Source organism: Vigna unguiculata, chromosome 8 (genome assembly GCF_004118075.2).
Source record: "Vigna unguiculata cultivar IT97K-499-35 chromosome 8, ASM411807v1, whole genome shotgun sequence".
NCBI lineage: Eukaryota > Viridiplantae > Streptophyta > Magnoliopsida > Fabales > Fabaceae > Vigna > Vigna unguiculata.
In genome coordinates, this window is record NC_040286.1 from 37,734,526 (window position 1) to 37,752,941 (window position 18,416).

Here is an 18,416-nt window from a genome sequence, read left to right on the forward strand (position 1 = left end):
TCATCTTTAAATAATCTTCTCCCATGCTACAGCTAAGTTCTTTCTGTCAAAGTGGCCACCATGAATGATCCACCTGCAAGGGAATAACGTAAAATTCCTGATTAGCCGTTAGAAAGAGACCATAACTTCCTTGCTTTTTCTTTGGCTGTTTGTGTACTATATAAGCAATGTCTTTGGTATTTATTCTACACACTCACTAGTCTTTATCAATCACCAAAGGCTCTGTTATCTTCTCTCGAAAATGGCAACATTGAAGCTGAAGTTAATGCTTCCTCTACTTTTCCTGTTCATGATTCCTCCAAAACCAGGTAACGGAAAAGTACTTCTTCCTCTACCCCAGAAATAAAAACATTAACTTTTTATTCCCTCTCCCTATTGTATGCATTGTGTTGATCTGAAAAAGTAGATTACATTGCATTGATGCAGCATATGGGGAGTTTGAGCAATGGTGTGTTGCTGATGAACAGGCCACACAGAATGAATTGCAGACAGCTTTGGATTGGGCTTGTGGAAAAGGAGGTGCAGATTGCAGAAAGATTCAAGTGAACCAACCTTGCTATCTTCCAAACACGTTAAAAGACCATGCTTCTTATGCCTTCAACAGCTACTATCAGAAGTTCAAGCACACTGGTGGTTCTTGCAACTTCAGAGGTGCTGCCATGACAACAGAAACGGATCCTAGTAAGTATCAAACTCATTCCTCATAATCACTCTCTGATTTCCTATTTTGGTATAACTAGGCACATGATGATGATGTTTTTTACCTCTGAATGGAGGATTTCTTAAGAAGATACAAGCAGAGTTTACAATTATATCCAAAATCCCCATACAACATTCAAAATAATTCAGTTTTTAGTTGTTCTAAGTTTGCAGCATAGAACAAAGTGTGTGAATACTGGTGATTTATAACCTTTGAATTCTTAATGTTTGTGCACAGGTCATGATTCTTGTCACTATGACTTCATTCCATGATCGCAACTGTGACAGAACTTCAAATAACTGCAGCAATAACGAGAAGTTGGACTTTTTTCTGGGTCCCAAACTCCAATTAAGCATTTTTTTGTAGATTTTTTATTTTATAATATGGATAGAGCTGAAATTTTCCTTTGCAATTGCAAAAACTAATAAATTAATTTCTTTTTTCCTACCTTAATAGATGTGTAGTCCAATTTAATTTCGTCATTTTTAACGGTGTGATACAGTACTAGTTTTCCGGCACTGGACCTCTGACTTCTAAGGCCCAATTCAAATTAAATTATTAACTTGGCCCATATGAGTGTATTTTGTCTTGTTGTGTTTAGGGAGAAGGTTAGTTTCACATTTTGGTTAAAAATTCCTATACTTGAGACTTCTTCTTAATAATTCAATATGTATCATAATTTTAAAATTTTAAATTATAATTAGGAATGACAGCAGAATGGATCAGTAAATAAATTATGAGTCAATAAATTTGATAAAATCTTTGAGGCAAAGTGTGCCTTGCACCATTTCATTCATGAATTAAAGGAGATATCCTCAAATTGGAATATCACATAGTTGGAGCGAAGCTGAAGATGTTGTTTTACAGTGCTTTCAGTTTCAACATTTTTGGATCAGTAAATTTTTATTTTGAAATATTTATTTCAGAGTGTAAAAATTATACTTTGAAATATCTCAAATTTAGCTCTTTTTTAGTTATTTTTTACATAAATTTTACTTTTGCTTAAGAATGATACAAGTAAAAGGGTACATGGGCCTCCATACATGAAGTTTGGCCTATCAATACGTAAATGGGCTATACAATATTGTTTATCAATTAGTCTCAGCCCAAGTGAATTAGTTTAAGCTCAAATTATTTGTCAATTTAATTTTATCATTAGAAACATTTGGTCAATTTTATTTGTATATTCAACATCAAATCTTTAACATAAACATTTAAAACTGAAGTTATGAAAATAAATAATAAACTTTTCATTGAAAATTACTTCTTATAATGAAAACGTAAACATCATTTAATATTTTTTTATGTCTTTAGTTTTGTCATTTCATTCTTTATGGAATTTTGACATAAGTTGAACATCGTATAAAAGCAATCATCCATAAATTCATTGTTTTTAAAATTTTAAATTAAAGATAATGTCAATTATTTATTTATGATTTTTCATTAATCTTTTCGAAAGAGCCAACATATTTGTTTGGCTGTTTGTGTACTATATAAGCAATGTGTTTGGTATTTATTCTATACACTCACTAGTCTTCATCAATCACCAAAGGCTCTGTTATCTTTTCTCGAAAATGGCAGCATTGATGGTGAAGTTAATGCTTCCTCTGTTTTTCCTGTTCATAATTCCTCCAAAAGCAGGTAACCCCAGAAACGAAAACATAAAAATGTTGGAAATAAGTTTCCATTGTGTTGATCTGAAAAAGTAGATTGATTGCATTGGTGCAGCATACGCGGTGTTTGAGCAATGGTGCGTTGCTGATGCGCAGGCCCCTGAGAAAGAATTGCGAGCAACCATGAATTGGGTATGCAGAAAAGGAGGTGCAGATTGCAGAAAGATCCAAGTGAAGCAACCTTGCTATCTTCCAAACACATTGAAAGATCATGCTTCTTATGTCTTCAATAGCTACTATCAGAAGTTCAAGCACAGAGGAGCTTCTTGCAACTTCAGAGGTGCTGCCATGACAACAGAAATGGATCCTAGTAAGTATCAAACTCATTCCTCATAATCTTTCTTATGGAAGTATCGACTCTAATATTACTGTTGGGTTATATATTTTTTAATATATTTTGATTACATATAAATTATGGTTATAGTGATCGAGAGAATATAGTTTTATGATTACGTAACATTAATTTTACACATACAAAATATTTGACACTATTTTTAACTTCAAAATTTTAAAACAATAATGTTATAGATTTTTATTCTTATATAATATTTAATTTTGTATATTTTAATATGAGAATTTTATCTCACGATTTAACTATAACTAGGATTTGAAATTATTCTGTTTTTAATTGCTATAGATTTTTAGCATAGAACAAAGTGTATGAAAATGGTGATTTATAACCTTTGAATTCTTAATGTTTGTGCACAGGTCATGGTTCTTGTCACTATGACTTCATTCGGTGATCATAAATGAGACAGAAGACTTAAAATAAATGCAACAATAAATAAACTCCAACATTTGTCTGGCTCACAAACTCCAATTAAGCATATATTGTGGACCTTTGTCTTTTATTTAATAATATTGATGGAGCTGAAGTATTTACAATTTAGTTTAAAATATAATAAATAAGTATAAAATAATTAGTAATTAAGTATCATATTAAATGAATTTTAACTTTAATAATTATTAATATAATTTTATTTTATTCAGAAAAAATACACACAAATATTATATAATTACAATTGATAAATTATTTGATAAATATAAAAAAATTAAAATAATAAAATAATTTTCACGTAATTGTATTGTAATTAAATAAAATTATATTAAACGTATGAATATTATAACACTTATTTAAAGGAATGTAGTAATAAAATTTAGAATTCTATATAATAAATTTTATACTAAAAATATTAATGTACTATCATAGTAAATAATATAAAAATCATTAAATAATTTTATTTTAAAAAATTAATTTTATATTTAATAATAAAAAATAATTTTCCATCACAGATTATCATCGGTCAACGTTTTTAATTTTTAATTTTTAATTTTTAATTTATTTCATTATTGGAGGTGATTATGATTATCTCACCTGTAATAATATGTTTGTGAAAATATTTCTACAACGTTTTTTCTTAACGGTATGATTTTATTATGTAATTAAAAGTAAAATAGAAAGTTAAACCTGAATAAAAAAAAATAATTATAAAATATCATGGAACAATATTAATAGAGGATGAACTTTAAATTTAACGACAGTAAATTTCATTATTTTTTCAATATTTTTTATGTATATATGAAAGAAATTCTAAATGATGACCGTATAATATTTAGGATTCAAAATAAAATAAAATTGTACTAATGATTATTGAAGTTAAAATATATTTAATGTCATAATTAAATATGATTTTTTTATTTATTGGTTTACAGAAATTATATTATTAAATTAAAATTTATTTAATATCAAAATTAATTATATATTTTTATAAAATTAAATATTTATTAATTATTCTTAATTAATACTTTTAGGATAGTAATTAGACATTGGTTAACAGGACTCTTTATTTAATAATGTGACACAGTACTAATTATTTGGACTTCTTAGACCCAATTCTAGAGAACTTGACCCAACAATCAGGTCCTAAGCAAGGCAATATCTTTTAGCACCATATGCTTTCTTCTGCACCTCCACATGTGAGGAAAAATCTAAATTGTCCATGATTCTAGATCGTATTATCCATCTACATTCTAAAAATGTATTTTGAGTATAATACAGATAATGTATTTTCAAATTTAAAATTATATTATAGATAGTATATTATATAATACATTCTGAATTATTTAGTTCTTCCTTCTATATTATCATACCAAACTAGTCCTTACCTAAATATTCTCTCTCAGAATCATCATTAGAAACATTTGGTCAATTTTTTGAATATATTCAGTATCAAATTTTTAATATAAACATTTAAAACTGAAGTTATGAAAATACATAATAAATTTTTCATTGAAAAGTACTTCTTATAATGAAAACGTAAACATCATTTAATATATTTCTTTTATGTGTTTAGTTTTGTCATCTCATTTTATATTTTATATGGAACTTTGACTCATATTAAATTATTTTTTATTATAACAAATAACTTTTTTATGTTAAAGTTAAATTTTGTTTGACAAAGAGATCATGAATGATAAACATATTAGGGAATACAGTAAAATTTCTTGTTAATCATTAAAAAGAGGTCATAACTTACTTTTTTTAATTATTGAAAATTTAAGTTTCACAATGAATAAAAATAATAAAATTGAACATTATATAAAAATAAGATCTATAAACTAATTAATCTAAACTCATGTTTTAATAATATTGAATCTCTTCATTAATCTTTTCGAAAGACCCAACATATTTGTTTGGTAGTTTGTGTAGTATATAAGTAATGTGTTTGGTATTTATTCTATACACTCACTAGTCTTTATCAGTCACCAAAGGCTTTATTATCTTTTCTCGAAGATGGCAACATTGATGCTGAAGTTAATGCTTCCTCTACTTTTCCTGTTCATGATTCCTCCAAAACCAGGTAACGGAAAAGTACTTCTTCCTCTACCCCAGAAATAAAAACATTAACTTTTTATTCCCTCTCCCTATTGTATGCATTGTGTTGATCTGAAAAAGTAGATTACATTGCATTGATGCAGCATATGGGGAGTTTGAGCAATGGTGTGTTGCTGATGAACAGGCCACACAGAATGAATTGCAGGCAGCTATGGATTGGGCTTGTGGAAAAGGAGGTGCAGATTGCAGAAAGATTCAAGTGAAGCAACCTTGCTATCTTCCAAACACGTTAAAAGACCATGCTTCTTATGCCTTCAACAGCTACTATCAGAAGTTCAAGCACAGAGGAGCTTCTTGCAACTTCAGAGGTGCTGCCATGGCAACAGAAACAGATCCTAGTAAGTATCAAACTCATTCTAGGATTTAAAATAATTCGGTTTTTAATTGTTATAGATTTGCAGCATAGAACAAAGTGTATGAAAATGGTGATTTATAACCTTTGAATTCTTAATGTTTGTGCACAGGTCACGGTTCTTGTCACTATGACTTCATTCCATGATCATAAATGAGACAGAAGACTTCAAATAAATGCAGCAATAAATAGAGCTCCAACTTTTGTCTGGTGTGGACCTTTGTCTTTTATTTAATAATATTGATCGAGGTGAAATATTTACAATTTAGTTTAAAATATAATTAATAAGTATAAAATTAGTAATTAAGTATCATGTTAAATGAATTTTAACTTTAATAATTATTAATATAATTTTATTTTATTTAGAAAAAAATACACACAAATATACATAATTTATTGGATGAATATAAAAAAATTAAAATAATAAAATAATTTTAACTTAATTGTATTGTAATTAAATAAAATTATATTAGAAGTATGAATATTATAACAATTATTTAAAGGAATATAGTATAATAAAATTTAGAATTCTATATATAAATTTTATAGTAAAAATATTAATGTACTATCACAGTAAATAATATAAAAATCATTAAATAATTTTATTTTACCAAATTAATTTAATATTTAAATAATAAAAAAAATCCATCACAGATTATCATCATTCAATGTTTTTTATTTTCTATTTTTAATTTATTTTATCATTGGAGGTGATTATGATTATCTCACTGGTAATAATGATGTGTTTGTGAAAATATTTCTACAACGTTTTTCTTTTTTAACGGTATGATTTTATTATGTAATTAAAAGTAAAATAGAAAGTTAACCTGAATAAAAAAATTTAATTATAAAATGTCATGGAACAATATTAATAGAGGATGACCTTTAAATTTAATGACATTAAATTTCATTATGTTTTCAATATTTTTCACGTATATATCAAAGAAATTATAAATGATGACCATATAATATTTAGGATTCAAAATAAAATAAAATTGTAAATTGAAGTTAAAATTTATTTCATGTCATAATTAAATATATTTTTTTTTTATAAAATTCAATATTTATTAATTATTTTTAATTCATGTACTGATTAACAGAAATTATATTATTAAATTAAAATTTATTTAATATCACAATTAATTATATAATTTTGTAAAATTAAATATTTATTAATTATTCTTACTCTTAGGATAGTAACTAGACATTAGTTAACAGGGCTCTTTATTTAATAATGTGACGCTGTACTAATTATCTGGACTTTTCTAGTTAACTTGGCCCAACAATCAGGCCCTAGGCAAGGCAATTTCTTTTAGCACCATATTCTTTCTTCTGCACCTCCATATGTGGGGAAAAATCTAAATTGTCTATGATTCTAGATCGTATTATCCATTACATTCTAAAAATGCTTTGTGATGTGTAATCTAAAAATATAATACAGATAATATATTTTCAAATTTAAAATTATATCATAGATAGTATATTATATATTATCATACCAAACTAGTCCTAACCTAAATATTCTTTCTCTCTCTCAGAATCATGATGCCATGCCATGTAAGTTAGGTTTTTCATCTGATATTACTCAAAGAACTAAACACCTTTGTTTACCTCAAAAACAGGAAAAGTATATAGCACTGATATTCATATTCCTATGTAATATTTTTGGGGTTTCAATGGTTTCTCCAATACTCAAGGAACCAAATTGAGAAACCCTAAAACAAGAGTCAACCAGAATAATTTGAGAGGTGAAGCATTCTACTGTCTCTTTTTTGAATGTGGAATTAGAATTAACAGCATGGTTCCTCCAAAGTCAAAGTCCTCGGTGGACTCTGCAATTCAACAAATCAAATAAAACAGACATTCTGATTAAGACATCATATATAAAACCAAAACTATACATTAATTGAGGAGTGATCCTAGCCCACAAATCTCACCAAAACCATATCCTAATTATGCACTTATTCGATTCGAGTCAGGAGCTAAAATACACCATTCTTTGTAAAATTCTAATTTTTTGTTTCTGGTTTAACTTAATCCTGCAAATTGTAAACTGTTATTTCTCTTGGTGAAACTTTTTGCTGAGAAAATTGACTAGGAAACTGAGATGATGATGTTAAGCTGAAAATGTCTTGTTTTACCAGTTCAAATATGGTACTGTGCTTGACAAGTGCACAAGTTGTTTCTTCCAGTCCAATATTCCAAAATTCTCAGACGTTTTTGAAGGAAATAAGCAGAACATGCCAAACAACACTTGTTGGTCTAATGTGCTGAAATGCCCTAATCAAATAACTGACTTCTGACTGATATATATATACTTGACGAATTCTAAATTGCAATTGGTTATGATATACCTAGATTCTAGAAAATAACCTATAATTAAGTACTAAATGCTCGCTTACCTTGTCCTTCACAAATTGAATTAAACGTGTCATTTGTTACTGTTGGCAACAATTGTTCCGTAACAGAGATTGGATAGAGTAAGTCACAATCAAATTATGGTATTTGGACTCATAGACTCCTAAATAGAAAGAATCGTGCCCTGACTAATAGTTATAGTTTTTTATCAAGTAGTAAGCAGTCGATCCAATAATTATTTGATATTATCTCCAACATAAAATCTTAAGAGAATGTTTTATTCGATATTAACTTTTTTATTTTTACATGATTTATAAGATTTATTATTTTTCAATATTTTTCAATATATATATATATATATATATATATATATATATATATATATATATATATATTTATTGTTACAGAGACCTCACGTGCGTTACCATTTGACAACTTGTAAATTTAAAAATGTTTTTTATTTGGAGTGGTGGATTTGTATGATTTGGAAGTAGAAAAAGGAAAAGGGTAAACCCTAAACGAGAGATGGAAGAAGAATACATGGGAACTTCTCCACCGCACACTTCCCAATCGGAATTTGCCGCGTCACGAAGAAACAGAAACGCAGTGCAGCCTAAAATAAGGAAGAATTTGTTCGAAAGTAAAGAGTGGCACATGTGCGGAGAGGGACCCATGTGTTTGCCAAAATGCGTAGCAGAACATGTTGTTGAACAATAGCCTTTAAAATTTACAAAACCTGCAACTTCGGTAATTGATGAAAGGATAAGAAGAGGACAAATTGTGCAGATAAAAAGGAGAGAACATTAAGGTAATGTATCTCCCAAAAGGCCTTACATGGGCGGTGCCATGACAGAGAAACCGAATGCAAAAGTCAAGATCTTTCATTATGGCTTTTAGCTTTGGAACACACTCCTCAAACTTGGTAACATTTTCAGACATGTAATTGGACCGAGTTTAAGGCTTGCCCCACAGTGAGTGTGTTCGTAAAACATTGTTCACTCTGATTAGGTTCGGCTTCATCTTAGGAATTAGGAATCGGGGGACAAATATTTATCTGCAAGGCCTACACTTTCTCTTTATGCATGCATCCTAAAGTACTACAATCGACAACCTTTTGCTATTTCATCAACGTTTCTCACAATAATAACTTCGTGTCTCTTAAGTTCCTCTTTCTTTCTCATAAGCTTATGCAGTTTTGTTATCCATCAAAAGAAGAAGGGGTTATATATCTTTTTGCAAAAATGATTTTTTAAACATTTTTTTGACAAAGTTATTATATAGGGTAATTTTTTACTTTTTTTTTTATAGAAGTTACAAGAATAAAGTAATCAATTTTAGGGTTTTTTTTACTAAAAATAGTAGTTTATTAAAGTTTGTGAAATAAAATTTTGTCAAAGTATGTTTTTCATCTTTTTGATTTCTTAAGTTTCGATCAGGAAGTAAAATGTATTAAACGAGTTTTTCAATTAAAAATATATTAAATTGAGGTCATAATAAAACGTATTTAAAAATTCAAATAAATTTAACATTTTAGTTAAAAAGATTAAATCGACTAAAATATGGAAACTAAATTAAATCAAAATTTAAATAAGAAACTAATTCCAAATTTTATTTAAAAATAAAAAAATAAAAACATATTTAATCGGTTAAAATTTTAGCTTTGCGATCTTTACTGTTACTTGTTAAAATATCATACTTAAAAAAAGACGTATAGATAATTTCAGTCCATTTAGAAGATAAGTCTTTATCTTTATGTTAAAAGATTTAGGAGATAAGTCTTTATCTTTAAGTTAAAAGAAGATGTTTTAAATTATATATGAAAAGAATAATTGGAATGTGAAAGTTTATTATAAAGGGATATTTCTCCCATATATATGGATGAATTGAAGTCAATTATTGAAACCTACTCCCTAGAGATTTTTTTTATTGATTTCTAATATGTCACGTGGCTAATAGAATAACTCACTTAATTGTCTTTTAACTCTAGTATTATAACATGTACATTTTCTAGTACTATGCTTTAATTAAAATTAAAATTTTACTTTAAAAATTTACATATTTTTTATGCAAACTTAATATATATACACAAAAGTATTTTTTCTGTTCCTTCATTATTGTTAAGGAATACTGTTGTAGCAACCCATCTTCTTTACTTTCAGATCTAGCTGAAAAAAAAAATTAATTCCATTTTGATAAATAAATATGTTAATTCTAAGAGTTAACTCTTCAACAATAAAAATGCAGTGAACCTTGACGAAATGTGTATACAGGGGGAAGAAAAAACTTTCAAAAAGGGATTCGATTAAACTGAAACATTGCATTGTTAGACAACTTTAATCTTAGGATTAGAATCTTATTACTTTATGAATGAAGTACATTAAATGGACTAAATGATAATTGAACTGTTTTACTTTTTATCCTTTTAACCAATGCTGTAATCAACAAAACTGAGTCGTTGTTAACAATCAGTTGAAAAAAGCTGTCAAATTAAAATTAGAACAAATTATTATTTTTTTTCTTACCCTTTCATATCTCAATAATGACAAAATTTTGAAATCTCAAAAGCTAATTAATTGACATTTTTAGCCCAGTTAATTCAGAAGACTGAATTCATATACTCTCTGAAATGTCTTCAATCAATAGAAAAGAAAAAAAAAAACATGTCGACACAATTATCAAATGAAAAACATACATTTTAGTTAAACTTGCACTGCAACATCTTGTATTCAAATTTGAAATTCTTTTACGCTTTATCTTTAAAGTTTGAACTTTGTTGATATCCAAATCCTTTGGGCAATTCGTGGAAGGGGCAAGAATTATTTAACATCAATGACTGACCCCATATGAAGATCTAAATGTGGGGAATGAAATTAGGGTGGATTATGGGAGAATGGCTTATGTCACTCCCATTTTAATAACTAAATTTTGACAATTTTTCTTATAACTTGTAGTAATATTTTCTAAATAATTTTCTTTTTTTTAATTTTTTTTATATTCTAAGATCACTTAAAAATATGACGTTAAATTTATCAAAATGTCATTATACATTAAAAAAAAATGATTTAGAAGAGATGATAGATGATCTTTGCTTGACCGAGGAGCTAAATTAAGTACATGCTCCACAAAATGCCAAATAAATAACATTTTCTTGTCTTAGTAGATCTTCCACAAAATCGCTGGCGCACACCAGAATAAACACAAAACTCCAAATTTCAGCAATTGGAAAATAAAGGACAGTAAATAAGGTTGTGTGGGCCATTATGCACACTCACTTTTGAGTGGACAAAGTATTACCAAGATTCCTTTTTTTTTTTTTCTCTTCTTCCTTTTCTCTGTTTAGTTCTTTGGTACATTTGATTCCCTAAGCATATTTAAAGGCGAAAACTATTTGCCAAATCACATCAACACTTGGTTTCGTTTTGCAAGAATAGTGGATGCATAATAATTCGACACTTGGTTTTGTTAGGAACGTGAGTCTAAGTCTCGCGTCGACTACAAATGAGAAAGTAGAACACTATATAAGAATAAAGATTCTTAAATTTATTATCTTAAAGTTTTAAATCAAAAATAGTGTCAATGTCTTATATGATTAAACTCGTTTTATTGATGTTTGTTCTCCTGTGAAATCTCTCCTTCTATAAACCCAACAGGTTTCACCCAAAAAAAGAATTTGTGGGTTTATTCATTTACGGTTTCTAGAGAAAAGAATTATTATGCATTTGTTGCCGTTGTTTTTTCAGCATTTGATTACGAACATGATCCAACAATATCACAAGAGCACGCGTATAAAGTAACACTCATATATTATGTATGTATGGTGGACCTTAATAAATAATACCTCTTTGCTTTGTCTTTTATCTTTTTCTTCTTCAAATTTGTCAGTTTATTTGAAATTTGGGATTCAAAGTCCGTTATACGCAGATTGTTTATTAACAATCTTCCAAAAAGTTTATACATCTAGTCAAATTATTTCTATTCGTACCACTGTGCATTGGGTACATCAATTCAAAAAGAAATAAAATTCACACGTTGTATTAAAAAAATCTATTAATTCTAGAAGAAAATGGTTGAAAGCTAATTAACAATTATGAGATATTATTTAAATTCACTTGATCTATCTTATTGCAGTTATCGTCCAATCCTTTTTTTTTTCTTTTTTTGTTTTAATAAGTTGAAGACGCAATTATGGAAGATATGGTCCAAGAATGCGCACTCTTAAATAATTTGGGGTTGTAACTTTCCATGGACTACATCATTATAGTTTCTAATTGGATTGGGATAAGAGGTAGTGATTATTTTAAAGCTTTAGAGATTCTAATAGATGTTTTCTAGATAAGTTCAATGGATTATGAAAGAGAATAAGTGCAACAAGCAAAATTAATATATTATAAATAAATGTAAGGGTTTAAGAATAAATAAATAAAATGCTAAATTAGATAGAAAGGGATCAAGTGCATGTTAGCTGAAGTGTAAGGCACTACTTCTTACATCATGATTCCATCGCCTTTAATGCAAGCTTCTCTTCTCTCTCCTCAAAGTTTTCCATGTTATTTATCGATCCAAAAATTATACTATATTTATATATCTGATTTTTACGTGATTTAATATGAATTATTAATTATTTCAAAAATAAAAAGTAATAGTTAATTAATTAATAACTTACACTAAATAACAGTAAGTAAAAGATTATTAAGTAAAAGATGAGAGTAAAAAAAATTTAAAATATCCTTGAAATATAATAGAAGCACCTGAAATAAAGAGTGAATCTAATAAAATCAAATTAATATGTGCACAAGATCCGATGCAATGCAACTAATGAATACAACAGATTTGTCACTTCCCAACCTAGATTTGGCAGGAGGATGAGCATGCTTTTATTTGCAGACATGAACTTTGTGTAAGTTATTGATACATCTAAAGTGAAAAAGTGTCTAAAGTGATAAAGTAAGGGTGTATTTACTCAGTTTTAACTAGAAATACCTTATGATTACATAGTATTTCAATTCTAATCAAAGAGTAGATAAACCACTTTACATACTTTTTTCACTTGAGTGAAGTTGAATTCATGATTTCTGTACTGTTTGTCGTGGAGGTAAGCCAAAAAAAAAAAAAAGTAAGAAACGTTTAATCTACAACTAAGTGGGGTACTGTTTTACACTGTTTTCTCCTTAACTCTATAGGTTCTATTCTCTTTGGTTCTTTCTTACTTCAATGTTTATGTTTGCATATCATATAGAAGCAGTCAGAAATCATTTTACTTCTGCTTTTGTTCTATGATTTTCAAACAACTTACTGAAACAGTATTTCAGTTATACAATTACTCTTCAAATTTCCCAAATCAAAGATTGGATTTTGCTAATAATTTCTATATAATGCAAGTAGATGCATCTTTTTTCAGCAAGGACTAGTGTAATGGTGTATCCTCCACCTATGATGAACAGAAAGAAAAACACACTCTGCAAGACTGGAGCAGAAACTCTCATAAATAACACTAACAATACAAGTTTTTATACCTAAAAATAAGAGTACTTTACAATTGATTGATGAGTTGAGCATGTCATTTATCTGATGTCATTTCCCATACATGTCGTGCAAGAGATATCGGTCCAGCTAAACCACCCTGGATGGATACACTTCCAAACCTAGTCATCATCATTATTGCATATATTATTTATGTACAATACTGAACATTAATCTATATAATAATCCTTATTACATGAGGTTGTTGATTTAAATAACTTTGAAGTTTGTTAGGGAGTTCTTTTTTATCACTAGTTGAGAAATTAAATTAAAGTTCACATACACTATTCATAGTATTCAATACCCTACTATTCAGCAATGATTTTCACTGTGTGAAATCAGAGAAATTTATGAATATCTTGTTAATCATTTGTCTAAGTAGTGAGAAGGACATAAATAAGTTGTTTACATTAAATGGTTAACATTCTATATATTAAGAGCAGCACCTTAATGGTTTAATATGGCTTGAATAGAGTTAAATGACAAAATTACTAACACAAACAAATGATATTTGTAGCTAAATTTCTTGTATTTTCTAACCTGATGTTTTACATTGGCGTGATTACTAGAATTTTCTCAACAAGTCTGAAATCTAAAAACTCATTAGAATTTTTTCAAACGAGTCTGAAATTTGGAAACTCTTTTTTAGACGCCAGATTGGCATCAAAGTTGGTAGGTCATTAATGAAAACCATATAGGAGGTTGTGTGGATGTGTGGTACTCAAGTGTATAAAAAGAAAAGAGAAAAATTGTACATACAATACCAGTATTTGTTTGTTTTACATTTAATATGATGTTTTTGTTTTGAAAAAGAATGATATTAATGGTATAAGGAAAAAAATGAATAGGTAAGTAGATGGATTGAAAAGGAAACTGAGTGAAGCAGCAAATGCTAACTCAGTGAAAGAGGGCCACGTGTGATGTGAGACACAATTGTAAGGGTGGCATTGATGGCTGTATTTGACCAAACAAACTGATAGCAAGGGGTGCTCTTGTCATTTCAATAAAAAGAGTTGTCACCAAGCATCATATTAACACCAACCAATGCTTTCTCAGTAGTTTTTTCTTCATTGGAATAGCCTTGTCTTCTACTACACTCCCCCATGCTCTCAGATTCTAGCTCACTGTGCTTTTCCAACCCTGGATTTTTTCTCAAATCTTGGTAAGGAACTGGTATAATGTTCAAAAACTTCTCAAACTGAAGCCATTGGCTTCATACTTTCCTTCAAAATTTGCTTCTGGTTTTATCTTCTCTTATTTACAAGGGTTTGTGAAGTAAAGTGTATTAAGCTCATACTTCTTGGACCTTTTGAGTTCCAGTGTTTTAGCATTTCTGTTTTTGATGTCATGATGTGAATGGATTTTACAGAAATGTATATCTCCCTTTTTCTAATCTTTAATTGATTCTTAACCAATTCATGCAATGAGAAGTGCACTTTAATTTCCAGTTCTAATCATGAGTTGATGTGCATTTTGTTGTTAACCTATGTGCTTATGACATAAACTATGATTTATGTATGAATACCGTATGAGTGGTAGCTTGATTAACCTTGCTTTGTATAGGTACTTCCCGTTTGCTGTTTCTGCTTTTTGTGTTTTGTACATCTGTTCTGACCGAAATTTAAAGCTTTCTTCTTTCAGCTCAGCCAAATTGGAAGCACTGAAATGAATTAATCAAGCAGAATCGGAAATTTTCTTCACAACTTTTATAAACATTATATTTTCATTAGATTTGGCTGAGGATTTTCCCTTAAATTCTGCAGTTGTTTTTAGTGGCTGGCTTCATTCAGATGAAAACTAATTCAACCATATGTGGGGCCATGTACATTTCTCGCGTCTTATTTGTTACTTTTTTATTGAAATCTGATGTTCATGTTTGGATAATTCCCTTTCCCTTTCCGAATAATCATTCCCTTCTCTTTGTTTAATTCTGGAAATTTCAAAAGTATTTTTCTTTAAACCAGTAATCTTTAGAATTGGTCAACTATGATGTTTCTTGGAAATTCTCACTGATAGATCCCAGTTTGTTCTTCATTCTTTTGTGATAAAAAGAAAATAAGCAGATTGTTTGACTTGGTATGAGAGTCAAGTTGATAATACACGGTAGAAGAAGAAGAAGAAGAAGAAAAAAGTAGACTAATGTTAACAGTGCGCTGACTCTAAACTCCTAGTTTCTGTAGGACCTGAAAAAGTTGCCCTTAAATTCTGTTCCTATCAACTGAATATTTGAGCTGTGTCTTTCTCTCTGTTCTATTCATTGTAAGTTGCAAGCTGCTACTGAATATGATAAAACTGATGCTGGGATTTTTCCACGCAGACAGAAGATCATGTTAAATCTGCGGTTTATCTCCACTCAGAAGAGAGAACCTGAACAATTCAGGGTCATATCTGTTATGTTGCCATGAGGATCAATTAACAGCTATCTCTAGGCCACTATTGTCCATTGTTCTGCTGCAAGATACAATCTGAAAGAGATAACTTGAACTACTACAGCAGTTATAATGCAGGCATCAGAGCAACATAGAAGTTCAAGCATGTACTATCAACCATTACAACAAATTGAAGCCTATTGCTTGCCGCAGTATCGCACCCTTAATCAGCAGCTATTTTACCATGATGGAGGCCATGGAACTCACTTTTCAACTCCAAGTTCTTCTGAACTTTACTGTACATTGGAATCATCTTCTGTAGCTGGCAGTTTCACTCTTTACAACTCTCCTTCAACTCTTAGTTTCTCACCTAATGGTAGCCCCATATCGCAGCATGAGTCTCAGTCATATCCTTCTGATCAGTATCATTCCCCTGAGAATACCTATGGCTCTCCATTGAGTGGCTCCTGCATAACCGATGATTTAAGCAGCTTCAAGCACAAACTGAGAGAGTTGGAAAGTGTGATGCTTGGCCCTGACTCTGATAATCTTGATTGTTATGACAGTGCCATAAGCAATGGAAACAACTTTGCTTCACTTGAGATGGATAGCTGGAGACAAACAATGGTGGCAATTTCTAGCAAAAACCTGAAGCACATCCTTATTGCATGTGCCAAAGCCATTGCAGACAATGATTTGCTCATGGCACAGTGGCTGATGGATGAACTAAGGCAGATGGTGTCAGTTTCTGGCGACCCAATTCAACGGTTGGGAGCATACATGCTGGAAGGACTTGTTGCAAGATTAGCTGCTTCTGGGAGTTCAATATACAAAGCTTTAAGATGCAAAGAACCAGAAAGTTCTGAGCTTCTCTCCTACATGCACATACTGTATGAGGTTTGCCCTTATTTCAAATTTGGGTACATGTCTGCAAATGGAGCCATTGCAGAAGCTATGAAAGATGAAGAAAGGGTGCACATAATTGATTTCCAAATTGGTCAAGGAAGCCAGTGGATCACTTTAATTCAGGCTTTTGCAGCTAGACCTGGAGGGCCACCCCACATTCGGATTACAGGTATTGATGACTCACAATCAGCTTATGCTAGAGGTGGTGGACTGCACATAGTGGGAAGGAGGTTATCAAAGCTTGCTGAGCATTTTAAGGTGCCGTTTGAGTTTCATGCTGCAGCTATTTCTGGTTGTGATGTTCAACTACATAACCTTGGAGTTCGACCGGGGGAAGCTCTGGCTGTGAATTTTGCATTCATGCTACATCATATGCCAGATGAAAGTGTGAGTACACAGAATCACAGGGATAGGTTGTTGAGGTTGGTTAGGAGCCTATCGCCGAAGGTGGTGACACTTGTTGAGCAGGAATCTAACACAAACACTGCTGCATTCTTTCCTCGTTTCCTTGAAACTCTGGACTATTACACAGCAATGTTTGAGTCAATAGATGTGACTCTTCCTAGAGATCATAAAGAGAGAATCAATGTTGAGCAGCATTGTTTGGCGAGAGATTTGGTTAACATCATAGCTTGTGAAGGGGTTGAGAGGGTGGAACGGCATGAGGTGCTTGGGAAATGGAGATCAAGATTTGCAATGGCCGGTTTCACTCCTTACCCTTTGAGTTCACTGGTGAATGGTACCATTAAGAAATTGCTTGAGAACTACAGTAATAGATATAGACTTGAAGAGAGAGATGGAGCTCTTTATCTGGGTTGGATGAATAGAGATTTGGTTGCTTCTTGCGCATGGAAATGAGACATGGGTAATATGTGACTCCTGCATGTTTGTCAGGGTACAAAGAAGAACCTATGCCTCTTCATTTTCTGTTCCATTGCTGTAAAAGTTAATGAGAAAGTTCTCGACATTAAATCCAATCTAATAGTCTATTTTCTTTGTTTAAAGCATTTCTATAGAAATTGTAGGTACAAATTTCCTTTTTCAGCAATATTAATCTGTCATTTCAAAATCTTTTCTGGCCCCTGAATTCTGAGCACCCCAATGGTTATATAATATACTTAGACTTAGTGACGGGGAAAGTAATTTGTAGAATATATCAGAAGCATTTAGAAACTATGCTATCCTGTTATCAGACATTGTTGTCCATGTATTTATTAGATGTTTTGCTTTAAGCGTTAGGATTAAATTAATAAAACAGCCCACGTGGCTTCATTTAAGATAACTAATGATAACTGAAACAAAAAAAACTACGACTGAGAGTTTGAAATTTGATGAAAGTTATCTTTATTCTGTAAGAGGGTAGGCCATGGGACTAAGATTATCTTTGCACAGTCACTCCTTTTATTGGTCCAGGGTCTGCGTATTGAAGGGGTTATGCTGGTGTGATCGTTGCTTTGGTGGACCAATATGAAGGAAAATTCTTGTGTCCTTCTACAGAAAGAATTTTCATTTTACAGGAAAAATATTATATCATTTTAAAGAGGGTGTGGTTTGGATCATTAGGGGACCTCAACATTTGCAAGTGTCGCTTTGTGAAGGAAGAACGAATTTCTAGCAAGCTGACTTACTCGAACATAACTTG

General features: G+C 30.3%; 4 protein-coding genes across 5 annotated transcripts; all 4 read left to right on the forward strand.

The window, feature by feature from the left end:
• The first annotated feature begins 99 nt into the window (after positions 1-99).
• LOC114193978 (glucan endo-1,3-beta-glucosidase 4-like) lies at positions 100-1,153 on the forward strand. The gene is made up of 3 exons (XM_028083992.1): positions 100-308; positions 427-681; positions 938-1,153. Exons 1-3 carry the CDS (start codon positions 242-244, stop codon positions 970-972), a joined length of 357 nt encoding a protein of 118 aa, XP_027939793.1. The 5' UTR covers positions 100-241; the 3' UTR covers positions 973-1,153.
• Positions 1,154-2,194: 1,041 nt separating this feature from the next.
• On the forward strand, positions 2,195-3,242 carry LOC114193979 (glucan endo-1,3-beta-glucosidase 4-like). Its single transcript, XM_028083993.1, has 3 exons — positions 2,195-2,341; positions 2,429-2,683; positions 3,082-3,242. The coding sequence occupies exons 1-3, from the start codon at positions 2,275-2,277 to the stop codon at positions 3,114-3,116; spliced, it is 357 nt and encodes a 118-aa protein (XP_027939794.1). The 5' UTR covers positions 2,195-2,274; the 3' UTR covers positions 3,117-3,242.
• Positions 3,243-5,003: 1,761 nt separating this feature from the next.
• Positions 5,004-5,897, forward strand: LOC114195614 (glucan endo-1,3-beta-glucosidase 12-like). The gene is made up of 3 exons (XM_028086141.1): positions 5,004-5,234; positions 5,353-5,607; positions 5,734-5,897. Exons 1-3 carry the CDS (start codon positions 5,168-5,170, stop codon positions 5,766-5,768), a joined length of 357 nt encoding a protein of 118 aa, XP_027941942.1. The 5' UTR covers positions 5,004-5,167; the 3' UTR covers positions 5,769-5,897.
• An 8,600-nt stretch (positions 5,898-14,497) lies between these two features.
• On the forward strand, positions 14,498-17,844 carry LOC114194406 (scarecrow-like transcription factor PAT1). 2 transcript variants are annotated; one of them, XM_028084596.1, is made up of 2 exons: positions 14,498-14,661; positions 15,817-17,844. In XM_028084596.1, the coding sequence occupies exon 2, from the start codon at positions 16,001-16,003 to the stop codon at positions 17,630-17,632; it is 1,632 nt and encodes a 543-aa protein (XP_027940397.1). In that variant the 5' UTR covers positions 14,498-14,661; positions 15,817-16,000; the 3' UTR covers positions 17,633-17,844. The 2 variants fall into 2 exon arrangements, with proteins under 2 accessions (XP_027940397.1, XP_027940398.1); XM_028084597.1 differs by having other exon boundaries at positions 14,525-14,672.
• The last annotated feature ends 572 nt before the right edge of the window (positions 17,845-18,416 follow it).